The sequence below is a fragment of the Lathyrus oleraceus genome, chromosome 2 (genome assembly GCF_024323335.1).
Source record: "Lathyrus oleraceus cultivar Zhongwan6 chromosome 2, CAAS_Psat_ZW6_1.0, whole genome shotgun sequence".
NCBI lineage: Eukaryota > Viridiplantae > Streptophyta > Magnoliopsida > Fabales > Fabaceae > Lathyrus > Lathyrus oleraceus.
Window position 1 is genome coordinate 178,886,293 of NC_066580.1, and position 14,751 is coordinate 178,901,043.

At 37.6% G+C, this 14,751-nt stretch overlaps 1 protein-coding gene across 1 annotated transcript in view; it reads right to left on the reverse strand.

The window, feature by feature from the left end:
* The window catches only part of LOC127118758 (protein PHOSPHATE-INDUCED 1), a 37,278-nt gene extending 23,222 nt beyond the window's left edge, over positions 1 to 14,056 (reverse strand). Inside the window, exon 1 of the mRNA XM_051049018.1 lies at positions 12,904 to 14,056. Coding sequence (XP_050904975.1) covers positions 12,912 to 13,856 — 945 coding nt within the window. The 5' untranslated portion in view covers positions 13,857 to 14,056 and the 3' untranslated portion in view covers positions 12,904 to 12,911. The remainder of the gene's footprint in view (positions 1 to 12,903) is intronic.
* Positions 14,057 to 14,751: the final 695 nt, after the last annotated feature.

The following is a 14,751-nucleotide window of genomic DNA, read 5'->3' on the forward strand; positions in this document are numbered from 1 at the left end:
TTGTTTGATGTCCTGTCAACATCATTGTTTGATGTCCTGTCAACATCATTGTTTGATGTCCTGTCAACATCATTGTTTGATGTCATGTCAACATCATTGTTCGATGTCTGTCAACATCATTGTTCGATGTCCTGTAAACATCATTGTTCGATGTCCAGTAAAACGTCGAGTTTCTTCCCAGTCATCAGTCAGTGTCTGGTTGAAAGTGTTACTCTGAGGAGTGTGGTACCATGATGTCAGATCAGCAATGTTCCCCAGTAGTACGATATTGGAGGAAATGTTTCCGTCGGACAGAGATGGAAATAAAATCAAAGGACGTTACGCGATCAGCGCGATTCCGGGGTTCAAATGGAGAAAAGGAAATGTGGAGACATTTTCTGGAGAGCGGGGTTCAAATGGAGATAGAATTGAAGATTATATCCAGGATGAGGTCCTTGGGATTATCTTCTGTTCATGTGTCACCTTAGACTTTGGCGGATGCCAGTGGAGGTCGTTACGGGTGTCTTCGGAAGAAGAGATGCACATGTTACCTTCCTTTTGTGAAGGTGTACCCTCTGATATGTCGCCCTCAGAGTGGTTTGGTGTTAGTTCCGTCGTTGCCAGCGGAATTATCACGAGAGATTGGAGAAAAGGAAATGTGGATACATTTTCTGGAGACGGGGTTCAAATGGAGAAAAGGAAATGTGGATACATTTTCTGGAGACGGGGTTCAAATGGAGAAAAGGAAATGTGGATACATTTTCTGGAGAACGGGGTTCATTCTGGCGATCGAGAGTTATCGTCAGGCGACTGGGGTTCAAACTGGAGATGGGGTTCATTATTTTGGCAAAAAAGGAGCGCTGAGGCATTTTTCGGGGTTCAAATGCAGAGATTCGAGGATCGTTTGCGCAGAGAAAAATTTTCGGGGTTCAAGAAAATGAAAAAAATAGAGAAATTTTCGGGGTTCAAGAAAAGCATAAACAAGAGAAGAGAATAATAATCCCGAGTGGATGTGTGGTGTTCAGGCCATGGTTATCCCTGAGTTACCATTTATTTTGGTATCCAGGTCGACGTTTCAGAGTTTGTTTCTTCGCCGATGCTGACAGGCGTTAATTATATCCCATCAGAGTGCAAATTGTTCGTCTGTTCTTGGTATTCAATCACTCTTCATCCTGATCATCCGAAAGCCGAGGCTATTTCGTATCGACAGGTTCACAGTGGATTGAATAGGGGCAGCTGTAACACCTCAAAATTTGCCCTCCTCTCTTGGGACTAGCATTAACATATTTTGCATATCATTTTAGGGCATTAGGCATTTCATATTGCATAACATGTGGTTACATTGTGTAAGCCATCTTCCCAAGTCTTGATCAGGAGATGAGGAAGTTCAAAGGTGCAAGCTAGGGTTTAATGACTGATCATGGGCCATCTGAGGATTGGACTGTGAATTAGGGTTTCATGATTTCCAAGGATATTGGTCTTCATCTTGTTTGAATTAATACATCATCATCATCATGGTTGGATGTCATCAGGAGATTGAAGAACGTTCCTTGAGATTAGGGTTTTGACCACTAGTCAACCCTAATCAGCTGTATTGGGCCAATCAGGGCTGGATCAGGAGATGAGGTTTCTGATGGTTATGAGTTTCATTTTGTGATTATATGGTGATTATTGAGGCTAGGGTTTCACCCTTGAGCCATTTCAGTTGGAGATTGGGGTTCAAATTGATCTGTGCATTGCCTGATTCATCTGTCAGTTGAAAAGTCAACTGTGGTCAACTGTACATGATCTGATGGATTTGGAGGTGGAAATGAGTTAGACACACTTCATTCATGTTGGAACAAGTGTTAAATGACATCTCGAAGCCTAAGAATGAAGAAAATCAAGTCAGGACAAAAACTGCCAAAAATAGCAGGCGACTTGTAACTGAAGTTTCCAAAAATGGAAAGTTTTTTGACCTCAAAAACAGAAGTCCAAGGAAGCTTCAAATGAAAAATTGTTCAACATGACAGATGTAGATCTTGTTCTCACCTTTCCAAAAAGTCCAAGAACTTGAAAATCCAATGTGTGGTTTGCAAGATATGGCTCAGTGAATTTCAGAAAAGACCGTAATCAGGAGGCCATAACTACCACATACTTTGTCCAAATTGCAAGTTCTTTATATGCACAAACTCCATTTGACATGTACTTTGAGGGTGCATCATTGGATTTTCCCAAAAATGGCCAAGGCAAAAAGTCACTTTTCAACTGGACAGCTGAATTGGACCAGGGGCAAAATCGTCCAAATGTCAAAATAATTGGAATTTTTGAATGGGACTTTTTCCAACACCTCAGGAATGGCATTTAGAGTGTGTTTGAATATTCATTTCATGGCTAAGGCATGAGAATTGGATTTTGGCTTGAAAAGTGAAATGATGAAAATTGGTCATTTTGCATACACATGTGATTTTGAGAAATACTCCACCAATTGGAATGAAACAAGTTTCTACACATTACATATGTCATTTGGAGTTTGCATGAGCTGTCAAAACAGCTGGCAATGAGCTGTACATGGAAATTCCACTTTTGCCCTTATTTGCAAAATAACCACTTTCATTAACAAAGCCAATTTGCATAATTACTTGATTAGAGTTGGATTAAGCTTCCATATATATTCATAATCTCTTGCTAATCACAACAGAATTGCACATTCACCAAGATTGGATCAAAAACCTCTCCAATTCTCAAATTCTTCAAGAACAATCCAAAACTTCAAATTCATCAATCTTCATCAATTGTTGATGAATCTTGGAATTTCTTTTTGCATTCATCTCCTCTCATCAATATCTCCAACTGTTTGTGAAGATTGGAAGGCAAGGAGTGTGGATTCGTGACTGTCCTAAAAGTGCATCATCCATGGTGAATCGTGAATTCAAGCATTAGGAGCGAAATCGAGTGAACCTAGGCTTTGCATCTCACTTCCACCAGCATATACTACTTCTGTTTCGTGGAATTGAAGCTCAAGAACAACAAGAACTCCACTGCAATCTCAAGGTACTCAAAATTCGAGTCTCACGATTTTGCCAATTGTCATATGCGTTGTGTAGGTCATTTGTCATAGGTTAACATGTAGCAATTGGTTTGAAAAATGATTGAGCGAGTTGAGAGAAATCGCGACTCGAAGCTTTGAGTGAGAAACTTTAAACGATCGATTCGGTTTACACGGTTAGATTTAGGTTGATTAAGTTATATATTCGTGATCTATGCATTCAGACCTTTCCAATGAGTATTAGTTTGTGCAATTTGGTGATGAAATGATTGAAACCGGTTTTGAGATGGAAGCTTGCGAACACGCGAGGAAGATGAAGCAGTGCTGGATGTAAAACGCGTTTGATCCTGTTTTTTTGGCTTGGCAATTCAAAATGTTGTTTCCCTCCAGAATTGTCCTATAGCCATGCGCCAACACATTAAAATGCCACTACTGTTATTCTAATTCATCTTAATTTAATTATAATATATTCAATAATTTCTAACAAATCATTAACACATTAAATAATTCATAAAAAATAGTAAAAAATCATAAAAATGTGGAAATTTTTTCTATGACTTTGTTGACTTGTGTAGAATTTGTTTGACCTATTGGTCAAAGTTGTGCTTGGTAAAATTATTATTTGGCATAGGGTTCTTTCACATGTATGACATTTCGACACACTTTACCATTTTAATTGTGAAATGCATATGCTTGCAAATAAATTCTTGAAAATTTTTGTGGTGGTTCTTGACTCATTGAGGATTATTTATATGTAAATTTCATGAATTTTTGATACCTGGTTAGAGAGCAGCAAATTCTGGAACTTAGGTGTGACAATTTGTGTCACACCTCTTGATGTCAACTTGTTGAATTTAATTGGATGACCTATGCATGTTGGAATTGGATGAAATTTTGCATGATGACTTGTTGACATGTTAGGATGCTTGATGAATTTTTGTAGGATTTTTCACTGTATTTTCAATTTAATCTTGATTTTTCATTTCTGGTTGTTGAATTTGCAAGTCCATGCGACATAGGTTGGTAGATTGATTGGGAAATCCTCATATTGTATTGTATGGCCATGAAATTTGATATGCATGAACTAGACACGTTGTGTGACCTCCCTGTTTTGGTCTCATCCATTTCTTTTTTGTTTTCAATGAGATATGAATTTTTGAATTGGATGTATGCATTGATGGTGTGAATTGAAGCATGAAATTGTGTCTGTTTTTGATGATTTTCATTGACATGGTTCCATTTGCCCAATTGAGCTCAAATTTGACATGGTAGACCTTGATGGACCCCTGTTTAGGTGTAATTAATTTGAGAATTTTTGGATGTGTTTTGGCATGGATTTGAATGCAATACTTCTGTTTGTATATTTGATGCTCCATTTGACTTAATGTGAATTGTTTTGGGCATAATATGAACATGATGGATGATATAAACATGAGACCAATGATGTTTGCTCTTGTTTGATGATAATTTGATGTTGGATGGTGGATGCCTTGCTGTTTTAAAATTTTTCTTGCTTTTGGACCCTAGGCTTGGCCTAGTGGTCTAGTTACTAATATTTGCTTGATTTTTCAGGATCAAAAGCATCATGTACATGGAGAATGATACAAGTTGATTTTAATTGATGTTGTGGATGTTTGTACACTAACATAACATTGTTTTGTAGGTGTTGGAGCTTGGGCTTAAGCCTTGAGCTTGCTTTGTGTTGTATTGTTTAAACTGTTTGTTTGCTGTATAGTTTGTCTGATTGAGTACTGACTGAGTTTGATTGTTTCCAGGTACTTTAGTTGCTCAGTTCCTTGTGAACTATTGCTTTGCTTTGCTTTGCATAAGCAATTTGCATTGAGGTAACTTCTTAAAACTTCATGTAGTCTGGAGACCCGGCTGTTACCGGGCCGGGCAAATTGTCTGAAGTCCTCCTTAAGAGGCAATGCTTGTGTATGTTTATTTTTAAGCCAAGCAGGAAAAGTCCTTCAAGTAAGGCAATTGGTGGAAGGTAGGGACAAGCAACCTGTCCCCCACTATTCAGTTGAGTCTTCTCCTTGCTCCCATTACATGGTTGTAGCATTGAGATCAAAAGCCCAAGATCTGTTGTGTCAGAGTCATCGAGTATAGAAGGGTTCCCCTATTCTGGACCCATGCTCATTTGTCAGCTCTCCCTGGTTAGGGATAAGAGCTGTGAGGTCTGATCCTCACTTCATCCTTTCATCTGCTTCACCTTAGCCTCGTAATGGCAAGGTTAAGAGCAAACACAGCCTGTACAGACGATTGCTTAGGCAGTCAAACCTGATTGATTGAGCCCCTTGTTTGGCTATAGTGCGTGTTATGTGGATATCTGATTGACATGCTTGTTTGAGATACCTGTTCTCATTTGATGATATATGATTGTATGCTTGTGTGCTAGCTTCTTTCCTGGTTAGGTTAGTTTGCTTATGCAAGTAGGATAGAAAACCGAACTTAGGGTTAACGATGCATGACAACATTAGGCTCGAGTCTCAGCTCCCTAGTGTCGTGTTTTTCCCTCTGTTTCTGGTTAGGAGAGAGTTTAGTCCCTTTCAGGGGAACTACATCGCCCTGATCCTCGTTCCAGACGAGGTATGTAGGCAGGTGGTCGTGCGAGACCACTCCGGGCAACCTTTTCTTTTTTGCGTGCGTTTACTTGTTATCTGACTGTATGTTTGGGTTCGGATGCCGACGTAAGCCCAGTGATTGGCTGTCGGGCTCCAAGTTTGCCCTTTTGAGTGTGTTTTGGTTCGGATGCCGACATAATTCCATCCAGTGGTTGTCGGGCTCCATGTTTGCCACTCTTGCTTGTTTGTGTTGTTTTGTGTTGTTTGGCGTGCGTAAGCCGAACTACAGTGGCTCTGATTCTTGTTCCAGACAAGATATGTAGGCATAAGGTGCGATACCTTATCGAGCCCGTTTCTCCTAACCCCACCTGCATTCCCCGTGTGTGTGTGTGATGTTTAGCAACCTTTTCTTTATCCTAGGACGTGGATCCCGTCGAGTACGACGGACGTGAGGGGTGCTAATACCTTCCCCTCGCGTAACCGACTCCCGAACCCATTCTCTTGGTCGCGAGACCATTTCCTTTCCAGGTTTCTCTGAGCGTTTCCTTTCCCTATCTTGGGATAAATAACGTTTAGTGGCGGCTCTGTGTGTTTTTATTTTTAGGCTCGCCGGTTGATTTTTCGCAGGATGCGACACCTCCCACTGAAACCATCTCCACACCATCAACACCTACATCTCCCACCTCTGAACCAGAAGCCACATTTCCCACCCTGGAAGAAGCAGTAACGTTATTTGCTGAGTCTTCAGTGGAGAAAATCAGATAACTATCTGAAAACTCTAGAATCAGTGATGATCCCTCTGTAGTGAGGATTCATTGGAATAGAGTGACCAGATGGATGACATATGAGGCTTTTAAGCTGAAAGGCCTCTTTGAACAAGTCCGAAACAACTTCATCACTGGAGAGAGGTTGCAGAACCGTCTGGCCAGAGAGGAAGAAGAGAGAGCTTGCGGAGAAGATGAAGAGAAGGCTCGTCTGGAGGAAGAACAAAGAGCAAGAGAAGCTGCAGAAAAGGCCACTGCTGAGGCTGCTGCTGCTGTTGAAGCTGAAGCCAAAGCAAAGGTTGATGCTGAAGAAGCAACACACATAGCTGTGGAAGAAGCTGTTAAGGCTAGGGATGATGCTATGACTCAAGGGAAGAAATCTCACTCTGATTTCGCTCCTCTAGTGTTAAAGACTTTATAAGAGCTACAAAAAGAGCATCAGATTATGAGAGCAGGATTGGATCAACAGAACTCTGTCAACTCCAACATTCAGAACCTGCTGACTTAGTTGCTTCAGAGGATGTTGCCTCCTCCGAACCTTAGGCACTTATGATTCTTTTGTTTCTTTCTCTACTTGCTTATCTTAAATGTGTTCTCTAAGTGGTTTTCTCTCTGTTCTTCATATTTTATCATCTTATCTGTACTCTTCTTTCATATATGAATTATATTTTGCCCACTTTATTTAAAACCCTTATGAAATCCTAAGTTATGCAGGAAGTATCTAAGGTAAAAACAAGCTACTACGCAAGGAGATCTAGTAAGAACATCTAAAACTTATTATGATCTATCTCAGGGGGATTCGTCACACATATGACTCTGAGATAACTCCTTTAAAATACTTTTGAAGTATCATTGTTTCATCATCAGACTGAGGGTTTTCTCATCATCAAAAAGGGGGAGATTGTAAGAACAAGATTTTGTGTCTACAATTCATCTCTAAGGTTTTGATGATAACAAAGGATGAAACAAATTGGTACCCTAACAAATTTATCTAAGTGAGCAGGACTCTGACAGGAAAAAGATCAGATAGAAAAACATCTAACAATCACGCAAGTCCAGAATAGCAACTTAGAATAAATAAAGCAGAGGTTCTGACTCTAAAGAAAATAAAGCTCACAGAGTCTGACGAAAGAAGGCTCAGTCACTCTGTATCTGAATAGTTCCACACAATAGATCTGATGAATTATACTCTGAAGAAGGCACTATCAGAAAGACACATCAAGAACGTCTGAAGTATATCTGCTCTCAGCAACTATCTGAAGACATACACGCTGAACAAGAACATCTGAACTCCGTGTGTTCTGATTCAAGAACAACCACAAAGACTTAGCTATGAAGTTTTCTACTTTTGGCATGAATCTATTATTGGAAGAGATTAAACACTCTTCAAAATTGCTATGGAAAGGACAACGAGATTAATGACATTAAAAGTCCATCATTGCCAAGATATTCATGAATGCTTCAGCTAACGGTCTCTTGATCAAATCACTATATAAATGTAGGATCATCACCTTACAATACAACGAAGCATACATGCAAGAATACTGCAAACATAATCCATAATCTCTTTTATTCTTGTTCTATTTTTGTTCACACGAGTTGTTGCTTTAAGTGTGAAACAATTCAGTTCTTATATTGTGTAACTACTACTTACCTAGAAGCACTAAACACTTCATTGTATTTTCAAATAGTTGTTGAATATTTCCTCAAGTGGCTTGTGAAGTCTGTAAACTTGAGAGGTATAAGAGATCTTTATCTTCTTAGACGCCTTTTTGTTGTAATCTTTCAAGATGAGTGGATTAAGTCCTTGTTGAAGATGAAATCACCTTGGTCGGGTGGACTGGAGTAGCTTTGAATTTCAAGTGAACCAGGATAAAGTTCTGTGTTGATAGCCTTACTTTTCATGTGTGTTTTATTTGCAATAGTTTTTATTATCTGGGAAAACAATTCAAACCCCCCTTTCTTGTTTTTCTCTACCTTCAGAATCCATATCTAATTTTAACATTCGTCTGCGTGACATAGCCAACAAATATTTTGCTTTAGGAGGAAAGATGTAAGAAGAAAAACTAGTTAGAAATATTCTTAGATATTTACCTCAGAAGTTTGACATGAAGTTAACAACTATTAAAGAAGACCAAAACTTAAACACCTTGAAGGTTGATGAATTCATTGGTTCCCTTCAAACCTTTGAAATTTCTGTAAATGGAAGATAAAAAAGGAGAGCAAAGGTGAAACTTTTGTATCCAATACTCAAGTGAAGGAAGATCAAGATGATAAGGATATTGGAGAAATCTTTTCAGAGGCTATAGCCCTTGTTGGGAGAAACTTATATAGTGATTTGAACAAGTTAGACAGAAACTAGAGGACAAAGTTCCCTGACAAGAGGTCAGCCATCAGTCAAACCCTACAACCTTCATATTCCCTTCCAAGACACCATTCAACATATCTTAGCATTATGGAAGAATACTGAGATTGAAGAAGGTAAAATTCATGACATGTGTCAAGTTGGAAAGTAAACCAAGTTGTTATATAAGATGTCTCAACATCTTACTCGTGTCTAAGAATTACCACTTATGGGTTTCATGAGACTCATGCAAGGAGTTGTCATTGAAGGGAATGCTTATGGTCACGAAGAAGGTCCACCCAACAATGAAAAACCTATAGTGGTTCAGAAGAAGAAAATAAATAAGATTAATCATTATGGCATAATTCTTCCTATTGGGGTTCCTTCTTATAATTTTGGAATTTTGATTATTCAAAAACATGATCGCGTGTTTGGTGAAATGCAAGACAAGATGTTAGAATATTATGTTCAACAAATGCAGTCTAAAATTGAGATGAGTATTGTAGGAAGTTTTACCTACTTTCTTGGTCTATAAGTTAAGTTACTTAGAGATATTTTTACCAAAGCCTTAGGTAATGCTCATATTAAAAAGCTAAGGGGTGCTCTTGGTATTTGGATGTATGAAATCTTATAGCATTTAATACAAGGGAGGCTGGCAAGAATAACAGTTTGTGGAAAGAGAATTACTATGAATGTTCTTGCTGCCCCCATGAATAATGTGGCATTCCATTCTTAAACCAGTGTTTAGAATTGGAAGTATGTTTTCTAAAGAAGAATTGCTTGTGAAAGAGAGTTAAATAAAGAAGCTCTTGATTGTAAAGATATCATGGAATTGATAAAATTTGTTTGTCCTTGCTATGAAAAGATGGTCAAGGAATTCATTGTAAACATTACTGCTGAGTGTAATGTTGAAGGCTGCAAATAATATATAAAAGTGTATGATAAAGGAAAGTCTGTGAAACTTTCACCTCCAACTATTGATGATTATTTAGGCAGAAGTAAGGTTACCTTTATTAACAAGATTATGACCATGGAAGAAGAGTAAACTACAAGTGAGGATGAAGAAAAACATTATGTTGAAGTACTGAAGTATAATGAAATTATGGAGCTTCAAAGCGATGCTCAATTGTTGAAGACAATGTTGATTGCTGGAGCATGTTATCCTAGGTCGATGAAGGAGATTGAGGGTAAGAATGATGATATTTCTCACGGGTTTCTAAATTTCAGTTTCAAGATGAATGTTGGGAAAGATGTCTCATATATTGTGTCCAACATCTGTGCACTTGTTGATGAAACTGGTCTAGTTTTTGATGGAGAAATGTTAGATATTTTTCACCTTAACTAACTCATGCTTAGGAACTTGAGTAAAACACCTTGATTTCATTATCCTAAACCTATTTCGATATTCATTTATCGTTTCAGCCACATTTCGCCTCACAGTAGCTAATTTCTTGAGGCTAGTTTTAGATTGACCCATGTAAAACTGCTCATGGAAGACCCTTCCTAGTTGGTTCAAATTAAGTATGGAATAACATGGTGAACCACGTAAAAGCATTATTGTCAAGGAATTTGGGAAATATTTCAATTTCGGGTTTTCTTTATTGGCTATATCACCGGCCTCAGTCTAATACCTAACAACATGTTCGATTCTTGACTCATTGGTGTCACCAGCAAATTTGGTGAATTTGGGGACCTTCCATCCCTAGGGAAGTTCAGTCTGCCACACATATTTCGACAGTGGGGATACATAATTGGGCATATGAAGGCCAACGCTAAGGCCATTTTGGGCCAAAATATGTTCGACCACGTTAGTTATGTTGTTTTCCCCCTAAAGTTATTTTGTTGGACGTTCCTAAGAACTTGGTCGACATCATAGTCTCATTGCAACATAACTACCTCTTGGCCATTTTAGCCTTGGTTGTCTTTGACTACCCTCGATGGAGGTTGTTTGACAGACACTTGATTATTGGGTAATGGTACAACTGGCGCTTAAGACGCAACAAAAAAGTCAACAATTCTACCCATCTGGTGTGAAATCTGTTGGTAACTTTGAGTTGTATTCTGAATTATTGGATGAAATAAAATACCTATCTTTTGTGTTAACATGTTCACCATATCATGGTTACTTTCATCCATTTGTTGCCTCATGGATACAAGAGAATCCATAGTTAAGGTTGGAATTCCTGGAGGAATATATTCAAATCCTCCTTGTGGTTGTGTCCTTCAACCATGGTTTCTTATGGAAGATCATGACGCTAAATGTGGATTTAAGAGTAACGTTATCGTCACAACATTATCTGCAAACGTCGAAGTGTTACTTTGCAAACCTGCCATCATGGTAGTTGGCATGCCATATAGGAAATCCATAATGACTAGAGGTAGCGTAAAACTTGGAATATAAAGGGGCGTAGGGTCGCCCACCACAACCAAAGTAGCCCTAAGGGTAGTTGGGATATTCTCTACTGGTGGTATGGAGGATACCACTCATGGTATTGACGTCAGGGTCGTTATCAGGGTCAGGATTGGGCATGTGACTTCGACAGGGTTTTATGTACCTATAATACTAATCGTCAATGTGATAGGTGGTTCAGTGTCTGAAGGATCATTTCGGGGACGGAAAATACTTTTTGGAGGAACCATTTCAGCCAGAGTCCTACCACTTCTCAGATGCATAAACTTTCAGACAATGAAAAAATTTCATGTAAAAACATAATAACAAAGTAATGCAACACTTTCTTGTAAAAAATTAAAAAAAAAAATTGCACAAAAACATTCCACTTGGCGTGCCAATTGGTTTGCATGTGTTATTAATAAACAATCACGAGTTTTACTAAAAAAAAACAGAAGCAATCTATGTAAAACACATGTACAAGAAAGTGCGTGTGTGAAGTGACCGTGAATGTCTGTATGCAGAAAAAATGAACATAAACTTTAATAACGAAAAATCTTGAATCAATGTAATAAATAAAAAGTTGAGTAAATAACATTAAACAAAATGTGGTAAATAACAAGTAAATAAAAGTGTTTCAATTAAGGAAACATAAAGACAATGAATGAAATGGATGCACGATCATACATATTACTCACAAAATGTTTCTCTCTTTGACTCGAGTACTCCAGTTCTATAGAGAAGTGTATGAATTTTGCGACCTTGATTACAATGTATGAGCCTGATATTTATACTAAACTAAAAATAATCGCCTCCAACAGTTTATTCTTAAGTAGTGGACATGTATCAAGAGCATGCAACTTAGTCTTCTAAAGCACTGCCACATTGTCAGAACTTACAAATTGCTGAAAATCATTATCTCACGTTGATAACTACTCTAAGCATGTAACTGCCTGCTTGTCGAAGGTAGTTTTTGTGAAGAACTAGTGCTGAGATAAATTTGCAGGTCTTTGGATTCAAAAATCTTCTAAGTCATTGATATATGTCGAAAGCTCCGACCTCGACATGGTGTCGAAAAATCAGTTAAATTTGCTATTGGGATTCTTCCAAATCATGTTCAAGAACTATTCTTGAGATTCTTCCAAACCATATTCAAGATTTGTTCGATGTGCTAGTCGAAACGCTCTAGTCAACATGTTTTCTCCCGTCGAAACTTGTCAATAAATGCTAACACTTGACATTTTCTCCACGTAGCATATTCTTTGTTGATCTTTTCTCCAACTTGTAGGTTAGTTGTTTTTTCCATGTAGTTTTGTATTTTGTTGTTTGTTTAAACAAAAAGTTCCTTCTTGCTAAAATTCATTATATTTATTATTATTATTATTATTATTATTATTATTATTATTATTATTATTATTATTATTATTAAACTATATCATTAAACTATATCATCATATATGTATCTTTAGCTTTTCTATCGTACAATTGTTTCAAAAATGATTTCTTATGTTTTCTGTAAATGTTGATGACATGTGACATTTTTAATGTTACAAGAAAAACATGATTTAAAATTGAATAAAACAAAGTCACGATATATATTCAAAATCCTCATAATTCAATTCACCAAGGTAAGTTAATGAAAAGAAAAAAAGTATGAACTGTTGCTGATAATATAGTGATGTTATAAACTTATAAATAAAAGTGGGAAAAGATAATGAGAAAATTGGCATAAAGACTCGATTTCATATTCATATAATAGGTTATAACAAATGAATTGAATGAACAAATTAAAGAATATCTCATTGCCTAACAACTAACTTAAAAAACACTAGTTACTTTTCTATACTAATGTAGAACAACCTGATGTTTTAGGATCAACAATCGCAGGCAACAGATACTTTCTTCCATTGACACCATTTGCATTGTAACTAGCACCACTTGTTTTGTCCACCAAAAGATCTCCAGCATAACCAGGATAAGCCCCTTTAGCATAAACACCAGTACAAGCTGAAGATGCTTCCAAAGGAGCTTCTTTTGGTCCTTGATAATATCCATTTCCAAAAGGGTTTGTTACAGTTCCAGCTAAAAGACTAGCCACGTTTATAATCATTCCATCGAGACCCACATCATTGTTTGGTGCAACCAATGGTGAACTTTGTGGACCGTAAATTGGTTGGTGAAATGGCCAAGCACACTGACCAGCACATTGAGTTTCAGAGTTTCCAACCCAAATGTACGCGAATTTGTGTTGTTTCCCGTTCACGCGCGCACCATAAGAAGAACCGTGTGTTCCACACCTACTTGAACAGAAACCATCAACAGCCACGTCAGAAGCTGTTAGAACAATGTTGATGGCGTTTTGTTGTTGTCCTTTAGATGCGAGTTTAATGATTTGGTTAGTTGTGAGAGCTTTTCCTAAAGAGTAATTGTCTTCGAGAATTTGAGCACCAAGGGAGAGAGCTAGATTAGTTGATTTCTTGTTGTTGGTGAGATGGTAGTATTTTTCTGTTGATTTCCACCACGTGGCAACGGAGGGTTGTGATGTTGTTGTTTGTTTTGGAGAAGAGAGTGAAGTTATGAAATCAGTGAGGATGGCTCTTTGGGATGGTTTGAAATTTCCATACCAAATGAGGTTTATGGAGATTTTGCCAGTTAGGAGAGGGCCTTTGTGGTATTGAAATTTAAACTGTTGGTCTGTTTCAGTGAGCTTTCTTGCTGAAATCAAATGAAGTAAAGAAATAGTGAGAAAAATGGTGAAGATAAGAGTTATTTTAAGAGATGCCATTTGGGCTTTGTGATAAGAGAAAGAAGATAGCAATTAATCAGAAGTAGAAGGGAGGTGTTGTGAGATGATTGAAAAGTGAGATGAGGTTGTAAGTATATATAAAGTTGGAGTGTATTGGAAAGGAAAGTGGAAAATAAAAGTATTGAAGTCAAATAATGTGGGAGTTGCCAGCTAGTATACGCGTTGATATTATATGATTCCAGTTAGTCGATAGTTTTGAGTACCTTGAATACTTATAACCAAATTCACGTGTTTGTACCGCTAGCTGCCAAGTATGGATCAATATTGAATAGATAGAATTGGGACAATAACAGCACATCACAGCAATGGGATATAACCACAAAAGCTGACTCCGTTTGTTGAAGGCATGCCCCTTGTTTTTGGGTCCATTAGAATTGAAGAGCGTCACTTTTATTCCTCCGCAAATATTTGCTGGATCCGCTTGCAAATTTGGCGGCTCGCGGTTCTAGATTTTTATTTTAAAAAGATATTTTTTCATGGACTTTATAGTCTTTCTAATTTTGATTAGACTCTTTTCTAAAATCAAATCCACGTTCACGCATTATATTTAATGCGTGATTGCGTCAATTTTGTAAGGAATAGGTATCCCTCTTTTTATATGTTATTCATATTGTTTGGATTGTGTTCTATTCAGGTAGTGTGGTAAAATGAGCCTTGTTTATTGGACATGTTCGCCTTTTGCGGATGGATCTTAATAAGGTTGATATGCATGCATGTTTTTCACCAATACGTTTGGAAATCTTAAATGGAAACTGTAACTCCGTTTAAGAATCATAAGTAGACATAGTTGAAAAGTTGATAATCTTGAACGATGGTTTTGATCTCCTTAAATGTGGCTCGTGGTGGATCTGCATGGTTAACATTATAACCCTCA